Raw genomic sequence first — 15,626 nt, forward strand, 5'->3', positions numbered from 1 at the left:
GCATAAAGGAAATGGAGAAAATATCCAAAAATAATTAAAAATTATAAAGGCAGTCATCACACTATGCAGATGTGTTTGAAGCCTTTAGCATATTGACAATTGCTGAGTAAACTACCAATGCTATGTTCACTACCACTTTCTACACTTTTAAAAGCATGAGCTTACACGAGTTAAGATCAAATTCTACCAAACAGCAACAGCTTAGGTGGCGATTACACTCTTATGCTGCGCTGCAGAGTTGAAGCACACAAGTTCCCACAGAGCAAAATCCTACTCAGCTAGATCAACAGGGAGATGAAGTGCAAAATACAAGCATGTAGGATGATTTCATAGTGGAGCTGGGTACAGTTTCTGATTTATCAGTTATGAAGCAGTGAATATAGAAAGAACTCCTTATACAGTGCCTATGCAAAGTGTTGGTTACCTTCTCAATTCCTCAGCTATTCCATTGCATGCAATAAAATGTAACCTCCTCAAACTTTGTTATGAACCAGCATGCTAATTTTAAGAGGATACCAGAAATAGAGTCCCTACTTTACCATCCAGCGATATCAGCTGAACACAGGATTGTTTTGCTGTGAAATCTCTTTGTCAACTAGCCCGTCAACGTTCACGATTCTCAAAGATTATGCTACATGAAAATTAAAGGAAGTTGTAATAGTCTACTTATATATTTAGTAAATATAACCATATAAGCTTAGTAGCACTTACCCATGAATCTACACATGCAACAATGTCAAGGTGCTAAGACCTTGTTTGTCAGGTCTACAGAAGATCCCATGGCACTATTTGGAGAGTGGACGCCTCCCAATCTACTGGCCAACATGCCCTCAAGAGACAGTTTAAAAAAAACTCAATGCTGTTTGTGGAATCTTGCTGTACGCAACATGAGTACAATATTTGACTGCAGAAGTCGTCACTATGCTTTCTGAGATTATAGCAAGATGGCCTTCTCTAACTAAAATTGGAATCTAATTTTATAATTTATTGCACATTAGTGGATAGTTATACAGTTCCATCTGCAACAGAAGTCATGGGCTATTTATTGTTGCAGCAGCATCCAATCCCTCACATTTTAAGACTATAAGGTCCTAGAAGCTAGTCATTTGGCCCTTCGAGTTTGTCCCACCATTCAACAAGATCATTTACCTCAACTCCACTTTCCTGCACTACCTTAATTTCCTTAGTACCAAAAATCTATTGACCCGTCTGGGATTATACTCACCCCAGGAACTGTTCTTGTGAACCTCAGTTGCACTCTCTCTATCGCAAGTACATCCTTCCTTAGGTAAGGAAACCAAAACTGGACTCAAATACTCCAGGTGTGGCCTCACCAATGTCCTGTATAATTGTACTAAGATTTCTTTACTCATACTCCAATCCCTTTGTAACAAAAGCTAACATACCATTTGTCTTCTTAATTACTGGCTGTATTACCTGCATATTAACTTTGATTCATGCACAAGGACACCCAGGTCTCTCTCGTCTGCAAACATTTCCCAGGCCTCTCTGCATTGCACACATACTTCCAGGAACACTCACCACTTTTCCTCTCCCTCACCTCAGGGCACTGAGGCTAATTTAGAAACCCTTAATTATACCCATTGAGATCAGCTAACAACAGAATGGGGATGGAATTTTCTGTGTAAGTCAGCTATTCATTAGGTAAATATGCTGTATCATTGCAAGAGCACAGCACAGCAACTCAGACACTGAACATTGCAGCAGACTATGAGAACATTGTTTTGGCCAGCTTGCTTTGTTTTGAAACCCAGAGGTATCACACACTTACACATCCATCTATGACACTCAGGCCCTGCATATACATCAATGATACTCTCATTTATGTGCAACCACAGACAAAAGCACACATTCTGAATGCAGAATTTTCTACCATATGGAATAGTTGAGGCTAATAATGTAAGGGGAAGCTGGATAAATAAATGAGGGAGAAGGGAACAGGTTGTGTTGATGGGTGAGATAACATTGGGTGAGAGCAGGCTCATTTCGAGCATACACACCAGTATGGATTAGTTGGGCCGAAAGTTCTGTTTTAATGCTGTGCATTCTCTGCAAGTCTACAGACAGACACTGTACATTTTAAATTATCTAGACAAACAAAATTCTTGTAAATAATATTACCAACAGCAACAGCCAGTTTTATACAAGGAACAAAAGGGCATTTTGTAAATCATTTTTATTGTGACAAACTAGCACATATGTTACATTAAGAAATTAGTTCTCTTTCTCCTGGACAGTCTTGGTACCACGCAGTCTACCAGTACGACGAGCAGCAATGAGACCGACCTTGCGACCAGCTGGAGCATCTCTCCTGATAGTTGAAGGCTTCCCAATGTGCTGATGGTTACCACCACCGAAAGGATGTTCTACAGGCTGTGGAAGAAAAAACAATGGGTTAACAAATCCCTTATCGCACAATTCCAATAGTTAATTGCAATATACACCAAAGGTAATTAATTACATATAAAACACAATGCAAAAATAAGTCACCCAGCCCATATGGTGTTTCCCCTCCACATGAGCAGCAGTCCAAATCCCATGTGCCCACCCGGTTCCCATATTCCATTTCCCACTCCCTCTCCAACCACTTATTCAACCCATACTTAATAGTGGCATGGTTTCTGCTTCAATCACTTACTCCGGGAATGCATTCCACAGCCTCCCACTCTTCACTTTTAAATCTGCTTCTATATCTGTGTCTCTCCCATGACTGGAAAGGTTATGTACTGTGTCCCATTCCTTCATTATTTTAAACAATTAATTCCTTCTGTTCTAATGAAACAGCATTTGAGCGAATCCACACTGCACCCTCTCTATTGCCTCAACAGTGTTCCTATAATGTGGATCCCATGCTACTACTATTATACTCCTACTGTGGACTTAACATTTTGTATAGATTCATTAATACATCCATTTTTATATTCTGTACCTCTTGCCACAGAATACAGTATTACATTAGCTTTTTTATGGCCTTATCTACTTGAGGTGCTGCTTTGAATTCCAAAATTCCCCTGCTTTTCCTCAACAGGTTTAATATAACCATAAAATAATCCTCCCTTCGCATTGTCCCTCAAGCCTTTGCTGCAAGTTGTGCATTGCACAGTTATTTACATGCTTAAGACCACAAAGGCTAAGGAGATGATGCAGGTACTCCTCCTCCAAACAATTTAGTATGGAACCCTTCCATATAATTAAAGCAGCAGTGATTGTGAATGGTTCACAAGCTTAAATGCAACAACTGCCAGCTTAGAATTATACCACAGCAAGCTTGGAAATCTTCCAAATCATCCATTACTAAATTACTAATTACCAGAAGAGATTTTACGATAAGGATAACTTATACTAAATAATTATTGATCAAAGTAGTGAATATTGATTCAGATGACCAAATTACTATAATTACACCAACGAATAACTTTTATTTATAATAGCACCTTTAACCATTAACGAAGTAAAATGTCCCCGAGGCACTTCACAGGAGCATTATGAAACAATGTTAGACACTGAGCCACATAAGGAGATCTTAGGACAGATGATCAAAAGCTTGATCAGAGGTATGTTTTAAGGAGTGCCTAAAAGGAGGAAAAGGAAGTAGAGAGGGAATTTGAGCTAAGGGCCTCAGCAGCTGAAGGCACAGCTGCCAACAGTGGAGCGATTAAAACTGGGGATGCTCAAGAGGCTAGAACTGGAGCAGGCCAGGTATCTCGGAGGTTGCAGGGCTTGAGGAGGTCACAAAGACGGAGAGAAACAAGGCCATGGAAGGATTTGAAAACAAGTATGAGGATTTTAAAACTGAGACGCTGCTGAACCAGCAGCTAACATGGATTAGTGAGCAGAGGTGATGGGTGAATGGGATTTGCTGCGAGTTAGGTCACAGGCAGCAGAGATTTAGATGACCTCGAGTTTACAGAGGCCAGAGTGTGGGAGACCAGTCAGAAGTGCATTATAATAGTCAAATCTAGAGGTAACAAAGCCAAGGATGAGGATTTCAACAGTAGATGAGCTGAAGCAGGGGCTGAATCAGGCAATGTTAATAAGATGGAAATAATTGGTCCTCAGAATGACAAGGATAGGTGGTTGGAAGCTCAATTCTAGGTCAAATACGATGCTACGGTTGTGAAGTCTTGTTCAACGTCAGAATTTCCAGGGAGAGGGATGGAGTCAGTGGCAGGAATTGAAAACAATGGCTTTGTTCTTCCCAATACTGGATGTCGGACAAGCAGTCTGGTACTTTAGAGACAGTAGAGGGGTCAAGAGAGATGGTGGTGAGGTAAAGTTGGGTGTTGTCAATGTATATATGGAAACTGATGCTGTCTTTCTGGATGATGCCGCCAAGGGGACAGCACATCGATGCAAAGTAGGAAGGGGCCCAAGGATAGACCTTTGAGTGACACCAGAGTTAATTGTGCAAGAGCAGGTATTGATGCCATTGCAGGTGATTCTCTGGTTATGATTGGATAGATAAGAATGGAACCAGGCGAGTGCAGACTCACCCAGCTGGATGACGGTGGAAAGGGGTTGGAGAAGGATGGTGTGAGCTGCAGACAGGTAGAGAAGGACAAAAAGGGATAGTTACTGTTGTCAGAGTCACATAGGATGTCATTTGTGATTTTGTTAAGAGCTGTTTCAGTACTGTGGTGAGGCAGAAACCCGATTAGAGGGACTCAAACATGGAATTCCAGGAAAGATGGGCAAGGATTTGTGAGGCGACAGCATGTTCAAGTACTTTGGAGAGGAAAGGGACGTTGGAGATGGGGCAGTAATTTGCAACGCCAGAGAGGTCAATGGTTGTTTTTTTTTTGATGACAGGGACAGTGGCAGCAGATTTGCAGGAGACGGGGAGAGTATCCCCAAGGAGAGGGAACAGTTAACAATATCGGCTAACATGGAGCTAGGGAAGGGATTTTTGTAGGAATTGGGTCCAAGGAGCAGGAGATATGTTTCATGGGATGAATTCGCAAAGGGAATGAGTTGTGATAGTAGAGAAACGAGAGAAAGATGCAAATTCAGGGAACATCGGAACAGGAGTAGGCCATTTCGCCCCTCAAGATTGTTCCGCCATTTAATAAGACCATGACCTAACTCCATATACCTGCCTTTGCCCCACATCCCTTAATTCCTTTGGTTAACAAAAATCTATCAATCTCAGATTTAAAATTAACAAATTATGTAGCATCAATTGCCATTTGCAGAAGGGAGTTCCAAATTTCTACCACCCTTTGTGTACAGAACTGTTCCCTAATTTCACGCCTGAAAGGTGTATAATTTTTTAGGCTAGGCCCCCAGTCCTAGACACCCCAACCAGCAGAAAGTTTCTCTACCTGCCCTTTCTTAATATCCTGAAAACTTTGATTTAATCACTCCTTAACCCTCCAAATTGCAGGGAATCCAACCCTAAATTGTGTAATCTCTCCTTGTAATTTAACCCATGGAATACAGATTGTCATTCTGGTAAATCTATGCTGCACTCACTCCAAGGCCAATATATCCTTCCTGAGGTGTGGTGCACGAACTGCTCTTAGTGCTCCAGGTGTGGTCTGGCCAGGCCTTTGTGCAGTTGTAGCATGACTTTTACCCCCTTGTATTCTAGTCCTCTAGATATAAAGGCCAGCATTCCATTAGTCTTTTTGATTATTTTCTGTACTTGTTCATGGCATTATAATTATCGGTGTACCTGGACCCCCAAGTCTCTTTGGCCCCGATTGTTTCTAGCTTTTTGCCATTTGGGGAGTACCCTGTTCTATCCTTTTTAGGCACAAAATTAATGACCTCACATTTACCCACACTGAAATCCACTTGCCCGTTTTGTTCATTCACTTAATCTGTCAATATCTTTGTAATTTTATGCTTCCAACGACACTGCTTACAATGTCACCCATCTTTGTGTTAATAGCAAATTTAGAAATGTGACTCTATCCCATCATCCAAGTTGTTAAAAAAATACAGTCTCTTATAAGGGACTTTACCAAATGCCTTCTGGAAGTCCATATGAATAACATTTCTTTGTTCCCTACTTTAGTCACTTCTGCAAAACAATTCAATGGGGTTCATCAGGCACAACCTACTCTTTCACAAATCAATGGGGGCTCTTTCTGATCAGTTGGAAATTTTGAAGATGTTCAGTCACCTAATCCTCAATTAGAGACTGGCAATTGTCTGACAACTGATGTTAGGCTAACTGATTTGATTCCCCAGTTTCCCTTTCTCACCTTAGTTAAAAAGCGAAGTGACATGCGCAATTTTCCAATCTAAAGGAATGGTCCCAAATTGAGAGAACTTGAAGGATTATAGCCAGTGCATCTGCAATGTTCTCATCTACTTCCTTTAAAACCCTGGAAACTATCTGGTCCTGGGCTAGGACTGGGGGAAAATCTTAGAGGAAGTTTGGCCTGGAAGGCTAGAAGGGAGGGAATTGGCAAAGGCAGCTGAACAGATGGTCTCAATCTTAGTGACAAAGATGTTCATAAGCTCCTTGCACTTGTTGGAGGTGGAGGAGAAAGGGGTGCAGGGTTTAAGAGTTTACAGTAGAGAAAAGCCAGGGTTTATCTTTACATTCCAGGATGATCCTGGAATAGTCAGCCATTTTGACAGCCAAGAGCAGAATCCAGTAATCCAGCAAGATCTGACAGTGAAAGGCTAAAACGTATCAGTTCAAGACTGCGTCCCTTGGACTTAAGGAAGTATAGATGAAGGTTGTACCAGGGAAATGACCAGGGTGAGAGGGTGTAATAGTTTTAATGGGGAATGGGGCATCAAAGGTGGAGGTCAGGGTGTGGCTAAACAGATTGGTAGCTGCAAAAATGTTGTGGGAAATGGAGAGCTGGACAGTTGGGATTTTGATTTTGAAAGCGCAGTTGTAAGTAAATTAGGAGAGAGCGTTTCCCCCCAGGGCTGGACACGGAAGGAAGTAGAGCTGTGGGGGTGGGGGAGGAGGGGAAAGAAGGGGGATTGAGTGGAGGAAGATACAAGGAAGTAATTAAAGATGGCCTCATCTGTGATTGACACAATGGGAGAAGCAAGGCCAGATGAGATGGCAAGGTCAAAGTGGTGGCTGTGAATATGGGTAGGGGAATTTATATGGAGGGAGAGAATAAGGGATGATAGAAGGGAAGTGAATTCAGAGGAGAAAGCATGATGAATTTAGTTTGAGGTTGAAATCCCTGAGGGTGAGAAGTCGATCAGTGCAGAGGCTCACAGAGGAAAACAGTGAAAATATCCAAGAAAATTTTTATGGTTCTTAGGTAGGTGATAGAGAATGAGGATTTTCAAATAATGGACAAGAAGGGTGGAACAAAAAGATGTTCCCAAAGACCAAGATGCCAAGGAGTAAGGGGGGGGGGGGGGGAAAGACACCAAAATGTGATTTGGAGGCAAGAGCCACAATGCCACCATTAAGGGCTGGGCAGGGCAACTGGCAGAAAGCATAGCCAGGTGAGAAGACTTCATTAAAAGGGGAAGGTATCATCGCCTCTCGGCCAGGTTTCCATCAAGACCATGATGTTGATTCAATCATCCATAATAAGCTCATGATGACAAGGGCCTTGTTCACAAGTGAACGAAGTGCAGAAAGATGGAGATAGTTGATCCAGTGGCAGAGTCCACTGGGTCAGTATTGAAGGAGAGCGAGAGGAGGAGGAGACAGGAAACATTAGCTCCCAGCAGGCGCGCTGGGTGAAAAGCTCGCCAAGAGAGTAGGATGAGGCAGTTGGGGTTGCCACTGTGAAAAGGCAGTGACGAATGCAGAGATCGGCTCTTTGGAGAATGCCATGCAAGGCACAGAGAGAAGCTTTAGGCTGATCTCAGAGGGAGTTAAGGCTGAGACAGCAACAGGAGAGTAGAAAGGTTTTTTTTTTTATTCATTCATGGGATGTGGACGTCACTGGCCAGGCCAGCATTTATTGCCCATCCCTAATTGCCCTTGAGAAGGTGGTGGTGAGCTGCCTTCTTGAACCGCTGCAGTCCATTTGGGGAAGGTATACCCACATTGCTGTTAGGAAGGGAGTTCCAGGATTTTGACCCAGCGACAGTGAAGGAACAGTGATATAGTTCAAAGTCAGGATGGTGTGACTTGGAGGGGAACTTGCAGGTGGTGGTGTTCTCATGTATTTGCTGCCCTTGTCCTTCTAGTTGGTAGAGGTCGCGGGTCTGGAAGGTGCTGTCTAAGGAGCCTTGGTATATTGCTGCAGTGCATCTTGTAGATGGTACACACTGCTGCCACTGTGTGTCAGTGGTGAAGGGAGTGAATGTTTGTAGATGGGGTGCCAATCAAGCAGGCTGCTTTGTTCTGAATGGTGTCGAGCTTCTTGAGTGTTGTTGGAGCTGCACCCATCCAGGCAAGTGGAGAGTATTCCATCACACTCCTGACTTGTGCCTTGTAGATGGTGGACAGGAGTGAAGAACAGGGAACAGGACTTGGGAGTACCAAATACCCAAGAGGAATGAAAGCAGGCAGCAGAGAAGGGTCTAGGAGTGTACAGAAAAAGGTAAAAAAGGGTAAGAAAAAAGTGGAAATATAATTGACAGGCTTGGGTCTGGAACGGTAGCCAAAACACACACTTGAATGGACAAGGAAAATTCTAAGCAAAGATTTATAACCCCATGATGTTTTACATTAGTATGGTATTAACAATAATTTGCATTTATATAGCACCTTCAATGTAGAAAAGTGTTTCAAGGCCCTTCAGAGCAGCATAATCAGACAAAATTTGACACTAAGTCAAAAAAGGAGATATTAGGAGGGGTGACTGAAAGTTTGGTCAAACAGTTAGGTTTTTAAGAAGAATCTAAAATGAAGAGAGGACAGAGAGGCAGGAGTTTTTAAAAGGAGGGAACTGCAAAGCTCAGGGCAAGGACAGGAGAAGGCACAGCAGCCAATGGTGCAGCAAAGGGACTGGGGGTGCAGGCCAAAACTGGAGATGGCAGAGTTCTTGGAGGGACACCAAGGTTGCAAACAGTCAGCTTGAACATGAGACTGCTGTTGGAGAGGTGGCATACAATTCGAACCTGACACCATATCTGTGGATGATGTTACCATGGAACAGTGTGTAGATGAAGAATAGTAGGGGGCCATGGATAGATTATTGGTAGCGTCCAGAGGCAACAGTGTGAGGAGAAAACCACTGTCAGAAGATTCACTGTCTACAATTGCACAGATGAGTGAAAGAAAGTGAAGACATTCCAATTTTGGACAAGGGAGGAGAAGTTGTTGGGTGAAGCTGATGTGGTCAACCAAGTCACAGATTACAAAGGAATCACAATGGACAAAGAGGGATAGTGCACTATGGTCACAGAGAATGTGATTTGTGACTTAAATCAGACAGGGAAAGAACCCGACAGCAGAGGTTCAAATATGGAGTTGCAGGAAAAATGGACCTGGATTCGCAGGGCAACATATTCAAAGTCTTAGGAGAGGAAAGGGAGGTTGGAGGTGTAACAGTAGTTTGCAAAAAGGGGTTGAGGGTGTTTTTTTTTTGGAGGAGGGATAACGATGGTAGCTTCGAAAGGGAGAGGGTACAGTATCTGAGGAAAGAGAATCATTTACAATGTCAGTTAGCATAGGGGCCGGGACGAGTTGTGTGGTCAACAGTTTAGTGAAAATAAGATCAAGACAGAAGTGAACCATCAGTGGAAATAGTTAGTAATTGTTGACTTACATTCATAGCCACACCACGGACACGTGGCCAGCAGTTTCTCTTTGCCTTGTATTTGTGATAAGCCCGACCTGCCTTCAGTATGGGTTTGTCAATACGACCACCACCAGCAACAACACCTGCAAAGTAAACACTTGGTTAGCAATATACAATAAAGTGATTTTTACGATAAATAGCTTAAGTTACCCATAGTTCTAATGTTACTACCCCAATCACTTCAATAAAGGGCTCCCAGATTTAAGAAAGTAACTAGTCATTACTTTTATTGTTGCAATTGCTACATGACTAGGTATGAAGATACGGCAAAACAATTTATTACAAATCTTTACACGTACCATTGATTAAATCAGACACAAATACAATTAACTATTAACAATCTCTATTAAAAGATATGACAAAAATGCATTTTGTTTAAACAAATTTGAAACCAGTTTTCATTTTTGTGCAGATCTTTACACACAGAAGTATTGTGCATGTCACCTGGCTGCAGCACGTCTCAGGCAATCAAATTTGTAGATATTTTGACATGGACAAAATATGCAGATAAGTTATTGAAATAAATGCCAATGTAGTGTTAAATCCCACCAATCTCTTGTTGGAATGCCATTTTGATTTGCAGGAAATATTAACCCCCAAACCAAAGTGTTTTCTTTTCCCAGCTGTGGATGTAGCGTAACTTCTTGTTCATCTACATGTTACAAGTTAAAAGCCATAAACTAAATGATTTAAATAAATATTTATAGTTCTAAAACTGAATTCAATTTTTAGAAGGGGTAACTTTTTAAAAATCATCAACAGATAGCAGTAAATTAAATCTTACCAACAATAGCTCTGTTAGCAGAGGAAACAACTTTCTTTGAACCTGATGGCAATTTGACACGACTTTTCTTGGTCTCTGGATTGTGGGAGATGACTGTGGCATAATTACCAGAGGCACGGGCAAGTTTACCACGGTCACCTGGCTTCTCCTCCAGGCAACACACAATGGTACCTTCTGGCATAGTACCCACAGGGAGGACATTTCCAATGTTCAACTGAGCTGCAAGCAATCAAGATTTTACAAGATTGAGTCCACAGTTTTGGCACAATTATGTCAAACAAATACTTTCCACAGTACACTGCTTACAATTACAATGCTCATATTCTCAATTAGGAACAATATAAGCGTGAGCACACCAAGGGACGAGTAAATCAATTCAGCTACCATTGACCATCTTCTTGGAGCCAGTTTGTTTTTCTGTGCAGCAATGCTCCCACATCACACCACCTTACTGCTGAGCAGAAGCCAGTTCAAGAAATGCGGTACAGTAGGAGGAGTCCACTTTTCAAAAAAATTCCAAGATACAGGTGATGATAGAAGTTTATATGCTTCAGGTACAATGCAAAAAATGGTGTAGGAGGACCAGGGGCCAAATGTTGCTTGGTAATGTTGGTAAGGTGAATGGAGGCAGGGGGCAGTGGGGGAGATGCAGAGAAAGAGGAAAAAAGGGTGGCAAGGATCTAAGTGAACCAGGAGAGCATTTAAGATGTGGGAGCAATGGGACAGGCACTCTAGGTATTTGACAATTGAGAAGCAGGTTCCATGGCCTCGAAGGTTGTGTCAGCATGTAGCAGAGGTGGGGGGGGGGGGGGGGGGGGGAGAAAAGAGAGAGGGGGAGAATAAAAAAAAGAGTGCAACAAGGGTTTTCTTGGGGCAGACAAGATAGGAATACTTAGGGACAGAGTGAGAGAGGGGGAAGAAAATATTTGACAGAATTCCACCCACTTCTCCCACAGTGGTAAGTCATTTCCAAAACCCTTTTTAAAAACACCTTCAAAGATGCAAGGAGAACAAATGCTTGATGAACTTCAGGTCAGTTGCTGGTAACAGCAAGAAATGTAAGGCAATCAAGATGCCACTCAGGTTTCTGGCCAGAGGCCTGATTTTACAAACTCTGGTGGAGCACAGAATCATCTTGGAGTCAAAGCTTAGAAGATCTACCTCCAGATCTGGCTGGAGTACTTACAACACTATCGGGTCCTGCTCTCATCTGCGAAAACTGCTCACTATTCCATAGTCATCCTGGAATACAAAGATAACCCCCAGCTTCTTTTCTCTACTGCAATCTTCTTAAACCCCTCTCCCCGACCCCTCCACCTCAACAATAAGTGCAAAGAGCTCATGGACCTCTGTTACAAAGAGACCATCCGATCAGCTGCCTCTGCCGTGTTCCTCCCTTCTACTAACCCACCAAGCTAAACTTCCTCTAATGCTCCCCCTTGCCCTAGCCCTGAACTTGCATCTTTCTCTAGTTTCTCCTATCTTGGCTCATGCTCTCTCTGAACCCATCTTGTCCATGAGACCCACCTCTTGCTCCCTCGATCCTATTCCCACTAAACTGCTGCTCACCCAACTTCTGCTCCTGGTCCCCACGTTAGCAGATATTGTAAACCGTTCTCTCTCTTCACTTGTTGTCCCTCTCCCTTTAAATAAGCCGCCATCACCAATCTCCTCAAAAAAACCAATCCCTGACCCCACTGACTTTGCAAACTACCGTCCCATCACCAACCTCCAGTTCCTGTCCCATCTTTTCACTAAACTCAATTCCTCTACATCAGGCTTTGGCCCGTCCCACAGTATCAAAACAGTTCTCAAAGTTACTAATGACATCCTGTGTGACTGTGACAACGGTAAACTATTCCTCCTCGTCCTTCTCGAACTGTCTGCAGCGTTTGACACAGCTGACCACAACATCCTCCTCCAACGCGTCTCCACTGCTCTTACCTGGTTCCATTCTTTTCTATCCCATTGGAGCCAGAATATCACTCGTAATGGCTTCTCTTCCTGCTCCCACACTGTTTCCTCTAGTGCCCCCCAAGGCTCTATCCTGGGCTCCCTTCTATTTCTCATCTACATACTGGTCTTCAGCGATATCATCCGAAATCACAGCGTCAGCTTACACATTTACGCTGATGACACCCAACTCTTACCTCACCACCACCTCTCTCGACTCTTCCACAGTTGCTAAATTATCAGATTGCTTATCTAACATCCAGTACTGGATGAGCAGAATTTCCTCCAATTAAATATCAGGAAGACTGAAGCCATTGTTTTCAGGGCCCATTCCAAACTCCCTTCCCTAGCTACTGACTCTATCCCTCTCCCTAGCAACAGTCTGAGATTAGGCCAGTCCGTTCACAATCTTGATGTCACAACTGACCCAGAAATGAGCTTCTGACCTCATATTCGCACCATCACTAAGGCCGCTTATTTCCACCTCTGTTAAACCATCTGAGTTTGTCCATCTCAACTCATCTGCTGCTGAAACCCTCATTCACGTCTTCGTTATCTCCAGACTTGTCTATTTGTAACTCACACCAAGTCCCATTCACCTATCAACCCTGTGCCTGGAGACCTACACTGGCTCCCAGTCAAGCAACGTCTTGATTTTAAAATTGTCATCCTTGTTTTCAAATCCCTCCATGGACTCACCCTTCCTCTCTGTAATCTCCTCTAGCCCCAGAACTCTCCGAGATACCCAGGCTCCACGAATTCTGGCCTCCTGAGCATCCCCGATATTAATCGCTTCACCATTGGTGGCCACACCTTCAGTTGCCTAGGCCGCAAACTCTGGAATACCCTCCCTGAACCTCTCTGCCTCTCTTTCCTTCTTTAAGACACTCCTTAAAACCTACCTCTTTGGCCAGGCTAATGGTCATCTGATCTAATATCTCATGTGGTTCGGTGTCACATTTTGTTTTATAATGCTCCTGTGAAACACCTAGGGACATTTTATTACGTTAAAGGTGCTATATAAATTGCTTTTGATTCATGAAGTATTTTATGTGACAGATAGGTTTAATTGCAACTGATATCACAGGAAATGTTATGGAAGCTTAAGTTAAACTTTTGGAACTTGGGTCTTTCACAACTTTATTTGGTATTAACAGTTTCTGGCAACTAAGTAAATACAGACCACGATTAACGTAGGACCTTCTTGCTTTGCATGACTAAACTATTACTAAATAAACTCAAAACGTTCAGAAGCAGAAAGCACTTTTTTTCAAGAAAAAAATGGCAATTATATAATTTCCCTCAACTTACCCTTCTTGCCACAGTAGATAAACTGACCAGTGTGAATACCTTCCGCTGCAATGAACAGCTCAGTCCTTCTTTTGAACCTGTAAGGATCACGGAACACCACCTTTGCTAAAGGAGCACCACGACCAGGGTCATGAATTATATCCTGCAAAACAAACCAGGAATCTAACCACTTTGTAATTAACTGTGCCATGAGTTTATCCATTTAAGAAGCTGTTCACATGGTTTTAGAAAAGTGTTTGTTGCTTTATTCTTAAATACTCAGCTCCACAGATAAAAAAATTTAAAGAGTAAATTCAAAATTAGTTTTCCTTCTTAAAGAATACTTGCCTTGACAATACCCTTGATGTAACCGTGACGTTCAGCAAAGTCCACAGCTCTCAACTTTGCAGGACCTTTCCTGTGTTTCACATGGGCTTTAAAGACGGAGCCTGCACCCTTTCTCTGGCCTCTAATTACACGACCCATTGTGCACTACTGTAAATACAACAACCCATTTAAAATGCGATTTTTTTTTTCTATACAGCTGTTCCAAAAGTTAAAACGACCTGGTTGGTATACAAAGCCCCAGAAACGTTTGTATTTAGCTTCCATTTAAAAATGACATAAAGGTTTCCCATTCGTGTTAGTCTTTCGATAAGACTGAAATGTAGTCAATTAAATGTAAAACTATAAGTATGTGAAATAAATATGTTTTCAAAGATTAACAGTAACAATTTACGCAACATAATTTCCTCGGCCAGCTTGCTAAAACAAAAATGAAGTCGGATTTCAATTTAATTTCCCTTCCAGCACCTCCCTCCCTCCCACTGTTTTCCCGTACGTATCAATTTTACTCCCAATCCCTGTATATGCCAAATAAAGTATAAACGAGGAAAGGGAAAAACTAAAATCATGAGTAGTTTTTCGTTATCATCCAAAGTTGCAACTCTTCGCACCATGTTACTTAGAACAGGAGCCACGATCGAAATGTATTTTAATCTGCCATATATCGACATTAGATAAACGATATTCAAAACAGTAACGTCTACATGACAATGATTCATTTTTCGGAATAATATTAAATGGATGGCTGTTTAAATGTGAGATTACAGATGGATTCTCATCATCCACCCAGTCTCCATTACTCCTACCTGGAGCGGGTGGCTGTGCGAAAGGAAGTCATCACCCTTTGCGTCACTACTTCTTCCGGACACGCCGAATGCTTGTCCCGGAAAATTAATTTTCTCCACAAATAATGTGCGAAAAATGAAAGTCGATTATTTTGCAGACTAGAGACACTAATCCTTCTCAAAAAAGAAATAAAAGCAATTTCGGTGCCCAGGAAGTGGCTTCGGCGCTGCACGATGGGAAATGTAGTCTTTTGCTTCTGGTGGCCTACGGCCTTTCAACTGTCAATTCGCAGCATCGTTTGTGAGGATTCCTGGTTGAGAGGCGGTTCATGTTTAATGGTAAAGAGCTCTATTGTCCAAATAAGCACTGGTTTCGTCCCAGTATTAATGAATATATTATAAAATTATTTTTGAAATTAAGGTTTTCTTTTCTCATTACAGCGTTGATGTGTCAGTCTTAGCTTAGTGGTAGCACTCTCAGTTAGGAGGTTATTAGTTAAAGCCGCTCTCCAAAAACTTGATCGCATAACTCGCTGACACTTCAACGTGCTACTGAGGGAGTGCTGCATTGTCTGAGGTGCTGTTTTTCAGCTGGGGTGTTAAACCTGTGTCCCATTTGCCCTTTCCCGTGGCTGTAAAAGATTTTATTTTATTCGTTAGTGGAACATGGGCGTCGCTGGGTACAGATTTAAAGTATTTGGTAAGAGAAGGAAAAGTGACGAGGAAAAACTTATTCATGCGATGAGTGGTTAAGGTCTGGAG

At 42.4% G+C, this 15,626-nt stretch overlaps 1 protein-coding gene across 1 annotated transcript; it reads right to left on the bottom strand.

Annotated features, from left to right (window-relative positions):
* Positions 1-2,182: 2,182 nt before the first annotated feature.
* rpl8 (ribosomal protein L8) lies at positions 2,183-14,961 on the bottom strand. Its single transcript, XM_068040659.1, has 6 exons — positions 14,886-14,961; positions 14,083-14,229; positions 13,756-13,897; positions 10,492-10,710; positions 9,675-9,790; positions 2,183-2,394 (listed from the first exon to the last, which is right to left on the bottom strand). Exons 2-6 carry the CDS (start codon positions 14,218-14,220, stop codon positions 2,236-2,238), a joined length of 774 nt encoding a protein of 257 aa, XP_067896760.1. The 5' UTR covers positions 14,221-14,229; positions 14,886-14,961; the 3' UTR covers positions 2,183-2,235.
* Between the last annotated feature and the right edge of the window lie 665 nt (positions 14,962-15,626).

Source organism: Heterodontus francisci, chromosome 10, assembly GCF_036365525.1.
Source record: "Heterodontus francisci isolate sHetFra1 chromosome 10, sHetFra1.hap1, whole genome shotgun sequence".
NCBI classification, from domain to species: domain Eukaryota; kingdom Metazoa; phylum Chordata; class Chondrichthyes; order Heterodontiformes; family Heterodontidae; genus Heterodontus; species Heterodontus francisci.

Excerpts from the sequence above, each read along its gene's own strand:
- rpl8 (XM_068040659.1), bottom strand. The coding sequence starts at position 14,220 with ATGGGTCGTGTAATTAGAGGCCAGAGAAAGGGTGCAGGCTCCGTCTTT. Across the intron at positions 10,711-13,755 it reads TATCTACTGTGGCAAGAAGG|CTCAGTTGAACATTGGAAAT; the intron begins GTAAGTTGAGGG and ends GATTGCTTGCAG. Across the intron at positions 2,395-9,674 it reads TCCGTGGTGTGGCTATGAAT|CCTGTAGAACATCCTTTCGG; the intron begins GTAAGTCAACAA and ends TTTCTTCCACAG.